Source organism: Sinocyclocheilus rhinocerous, unplaced genomic scaffold (assembly GCF_001515625.1).
Source record: "Sinocyclocheilus rhinocerous isolate Xijiao unplaced genomic scaffold, SAMN03320098_v1.1 scaffold3022, whole genome shotgun sequence".
Taxonomy (NCBI): domain Eukaryota; kingdom Metazoa; phylum Chordata; class Actinopteri; order Cypriniformes; family Cyprinidae; genus Sinocyclocheilus; species Sinocyclocheilus rhinocerous.
In genome coordinates, this window is record NW_015626544.1 from 202226 (window position 1) to 207496 (window position 5271).

The following is a 5271-nucleotide window of genomic DNA, read 5'->3' on the forward strand; positions in this document are numbered from 1 at the left end:
ACACACACACATATATATATATATATATATATATATATATATACACACTTATATATTATTATATATCATACAGCTTTGGAATGACATCAGGGTGAGTAAATGATTAATTTTGGTGAGTTTTGGGTCCCTTTAACTGCCCAACACACAAATGTTACTCAACTGCAAAAATGTTACTCAAGCCATGAGGATGTTCCCATTCCAAAACAATATTCTACTAGGACATTTTCTGACCTTATCGCTTATCGCTTTGAAAAAAAAAAAGAGTCTCTAGAAGGTCAATGTTTGGAGCAAAGTCAGAGTTTTAGTTTTAGTGGCAGTTGATGATTAGTGTACTTCCTTTTGTGTAAACTAATCAGTGGCATGGCTTCTGACACAAACTACAACTTGTTAATAGTTAACTCATGTAACATGAACATACAATGGCAATCTGATGGTAGTACAAATACTGAGAAAATGGTTTTACTAGTCATCAAAATGTGGGTTACTCATATGTGTAATGTGTCACTGCTAAGTCCATCTGTCTTGTGTAGCGTTGAATAAGTGCTGAATTCAATGATATTTACACTTATGTTATGATAAGAACAATTATAAGAACACGACTGTTATAAAATGACATTTTTTTGTTGGTCATTTTCAAAGTAATTTGTAATTTTTCATGGTCAACCTGTGAGTGTTTGCCATTGGTTCCATAAAACTATTTACAAAATGTACAACTCAATCCATCTTAAACTATCTAAGAACAATCAACTAGTTTAGACTTGGCCAATTATTACATTAGTATGTATGTCAGTCTCATTAGTATGTTTTCGTATGATCTGTTCATGCTTCACATAAAGATTGGGTTGAAATACCATACCATATATGGCATGTCTCTAAACAGCATATATAAAATTAGGGACTACCCTAAAAACAACTTAGCAACATGTTAGGGACCACCCACAATATCTTAGCATCATAATGGCGACTTTGCATTTCTTCAGAAAAGTAAAAAAATATAGTTTCTTAGTCTATAAACTCATAGTGGGTTTTAGTTACATGAATTGTTAACCAAATGTGTGTGTGTGTGTGTCTTCTTCAGATGTTTTTGGCTGCCATGGGTTTTGTGTACTTTGCCAAAGCATTTCAGGGCAGCTACATGAAGAGCTCTGTCACACAGATTGAGAGACGTTTTGACATTCCTAGCTCACTGATTGGATTCATTGATGGAAGTTTTGAAATTGGTAAGCATACAAATGACACATTTTGGGCCTAAATGTAGCAGAATGCTAAAAACAAAGCATATACCCACACACTCTAATGGTAATTTGTATCTAGTCTTTTACGTTTTGGTGAATTGGTGGCAAATTTGTTATATCTCATTTGTGCGTTTCTTATGCCCCATGATGTGGGGGTGGATTTTTTTTCCTTCTAAAAATCTTACTTCTCCATCTGAATCACATTGTACAAATTCATACGATATCATCACCTTGTCAAAATCTGTGATTTTAATAGAATACCATTTTTTGTTCTTTTCAGGTAATTTGTTTGTAATAGCTTTTGTAAGTTACTTTGGCGCTAAGCTTCATAGACCACGACTCATAGGAGCTGGATGTTTAATCATGGCCATCGGATCCTTCATAACTGCGGCACCACATTTCTTCCAAGGACCGTAAGTTTATACAGATAAAAAAGAAAAAATAAATACAAAATTAACATTTGCCTATTCAAGGATTTTATTTATTTATTTTAACACTGGTCAACTGCTCTATAAACTACTTTAGTTACCATGTTTGTGTCAACAAGGCTATGTTTCTAAATTCAAATTATAAGACAAATAATATGTGTCAAATGTGTGTTTGTTTTCCACAGGTACAAATACGAGACATCAATTTCACATTTCTCCGCCTCTAATGATACAGAGAGTATTCTACCATGCTTAACCAATGGGAGTCTTACACATGATAATGAAATTCCCACAGTGGAAATTCAAGCAGGTAAGTTGTTCAGCCCTGACCCTGAGACAGACCTCAGATAAGAGATTAAACAAAAATTATACTGCAACCTTTTTTTTTCTTTTACATAACAATCTGATGGCCTTCACAGGAGTTTAGATAAGATCAACAGCCTCTCCAATTAAGTTTCTTCCAAAAAAATCCTATATAAAATCGAATAACAGTAATATGAGATAATCTGTGAATTTTGAAATATTTGGGTCATATTTCATCTCATATATTTTTTTTAATGTTGCATAATACATTTTTCTTATTTACTCATTTTTGGGTGCTATATGACCCAGACATATACATTGTATTGTAAGATTTACTATAATACTGCCATGCACATTCATAAGAAATAACAATCATTCATGAAACAAAATATGTTGAGAAAGTTGAGTTGTGGAATCAGTTGTCATGTTTGGCTTGTAATATGATTGTGCTACCCACAATCCCCTGCAACATTGATCTGTCACTCTAGTTTGCTTATCCAGCTTCTCATTTCTGAAATTTGAACTTTGGGAAGCTTAATATATTGGGTTTATGTAATTGATACACTTAAAATCTACAAATGTAGACTTTGATCTTTCATTAAGATGCTGATATTGGAGTGTGTTTTGTTTATTTGTGGTGCTTTTGTTTTTGAAGGGTGTGAGAAAGCAGCCAGCTCCTCCTTGTGGCTCTATGTCTTTCTCGGGAACATGCTTCGTGGGGTAGGAGAGACACCAGTCATGCCTCTTGGGTTGTCTTATCTGGATGATTTTTCGAGGGAAGAAAACACTGCTCTTTACATGTGTATGATTGATTACCATTTTCAATCATTATATTATCAATGTTGGCATACATTCAAGCCTTATTAACATCCTGCTAGTTACACTTCATCCCCATTAGATGTCAAAACGCACCAGTTTCACTTTTCCAGTTTAATTTTAATTGTGCATTTTACTTATTGATCATTAATATATGTGTTTGCAGATAATATTATATTTAACTTATATTTACTTAAAGAGAGTACACTTTCATAACTGCTTCTTAACATACTGAAGTGCACTTTTAAAAAATACTTTAAGTGTACTATGTTTTAATAATGTTTTGTCATGCTTTAAAGTTCACTCTCTTAACATACTAAAGCACATGCAAAGTACTTGATTATAATTTTAACAGTAGTGTGTTATTTAATATTACATTTAAAGTTCATAAATTTTGAATGTCACAAAAGTGTCATTAGATATATTTAAATATATGACATACGTTTAATGTATATTTTTATATACTTTTTATATGTATATTTTATACACTCTTCAATAAAAAATAACCAAATAATGTATTTAGAATTAGTTTTTGTAATATAGAAAATTAAGCCTATTTTTTTTAGGATAATTGAATAATTGAAGCAATATGACCATACAAACAATAAACCATACAAATAATGTGCAGTTTGAAAAGACTGGTTAACTTATATTATTCTAGGTGGTGACTCTCATTACAAATGTATAGTGATGCTATATACAATGCTTTTTATATTGTGCAATTTTATTAATCTACATTATTTCAGTAACTAATTTTTGTACATTACGCTAATGCCAATAATTTTGGGTGTAATACGTGTTGGGGGTAATCTATGGTAATATATTTTTTTCAGCATGTTGATAAGAATTGAGAATTAGGATGTGTGTGGGGGGAGGTGAGGCTTAATTGTAATGAACATAATGAAATACAAAAAATACAAAAAAAAATATAATTGAAAATGTGAGAAATATTATGCAAAATTTCATTTCTGTCCTTTCATTTTGGTGTGAAATATGACTTGGGCATGTTCTTAACTTCACCCTCCTACTCTTTCTCTGATTAAGATGATGTCAGTGTGAATCAGCATTTTTGTATTGATTTTTTCCCCTCCTCAGCTCTCGTACAGACTTTGGGAATAATGGGGCCTGTGTTTGGATTCATGTTAGGATCATTCTGTGCCAAGCTCTATGTGGACATAGGAGCAGTGGACTTAGGTAATGACCTCTACAACCAGTGAAGATTGCAGTCCTATTTTTGTTGAACTGATAACGGCTCTTTGCCCTACACTGATAATACAGGTGCATCTCAATAAATTAGAATGTCGTGGAAAAGTTCATTTATTTATTATCCCTATAGGCCAAATTGGTGATCTAAGATTAACTTTTCATGGTTATAAAAGAAAATATATAAAACACAAAATGATGATGATATTTTGCACATTTCTAGAAAAAATTCCCAGCAACCTTTAGCCTTTGTACCTTCAGTTTTACTATGTCATAGTTACTTGTTGCATGTGAATTATGTGAATAGTGGATGTTTGTCTTTTAGTCTAATCGATTGGCTCAGTTCACTTCAACTAAGTAGGTCATAACATATCATATCATATCATAACTCTGCAGTAACGCATCATTACCTGAAGTCAGTGTAGATCATCATTGTTAATGAATGACATGACTTTATGATAACTAGTCTTCTATATAACTGGCTGGCTGACCCAGTTACCCTTTGACATAAGGGGTATTCGGTCATACTGTTTGTGAGGATTTACAAATGATAAATTCTTTTTACTGATTAATGAACAAAATGCGCATGTCTGTTTTTTTTTTTTTAAAGATACCATCACCATCAACTACAAAGACTCACGTTGGGTTGGTGCCTGGGGGCTGGGCTTTTTGTTAACTGGTGGAGTGATGCTACTGGCCGGAATTCCCTTTTGGTTCTTTCCCAAGTCTCTTCCAAAGCAGGGCGAGACTGAAACTGAGAAAAAATCGAATGTTTTAGAGGGCGAGCAGGACCGTTTCATTCCTGATAACAACAAACACAGTACTGCTCCCAACAAACCAGCTTCCATGGCAGTTCTGGCTAAAGGTGTTCATCTCATTAAATAATTAATTTTAAATATGTTTATTCATAAGATTTGGTCGAGATATTGAGCATACATGTGCTGTGTTCCTCCTCCACCACACCCACAGTGAAGGCAGAGCCACTCAACTGCAGAGCAATGTCTATATATTTCTCAAGAGTCCATTGAGGGGTATTGCGTGGCATTAAATGTGATATGTTTTTAACCAAACCAAAACGAAAAATGTCTTTCAGGAAAGTGTCATGAAAGTCCACCAAATGACACAACTTACAAAAGTCTGCCACATAATCCTCTATAGGCCGGCTTCCTTGGCGAAGTCGAATGAGACGATCTGCTGGGTTCATTTTGGAGGTTGTGTATTCTGTAACGAATCAGTCAACTGAAGGCAAGCGTAGTGAAGAACCCAAGTGCAGTTTATTTACAGTG

The 5271-nt window shown here is 33.7% G+C and overlaps 1 protein-coding gene across 1 annotated transcript in view; it reads left to right on the forward strand.

Annotated features, from left to right (window-relative positions):
- LOC107716209 (solute carrier organic anion transporter family member 1C1-like) overlaps positions 1-5271 on the forward strand; it is a 25086-nt gene that overhangs the window by 3049 nt on the left and 16766 nt on the right. Inside the window, exons 3-8 of the mRNA XM_016522586.1 lie at positions 1079-1220; positions 1516-1648; positions 1849-1973; positions 2622-2768; positions 3878-3976; positions 4596-4852. Coding sequence (XP_016378072.1) covers positions 1079-1220; positions 1516-1648; positions 1849-1973; positions 2622-2768; positions 3878-3976; positions 4596-4852 — 903 coding nt within the window. The remainder of the gene's footprint in view (positions 1-1078; positions 1221-1515; positions 1649-1848; positions 1974-2621; positions 2769-3877; positions 3977-4595; positions 4853-5271) is intronic.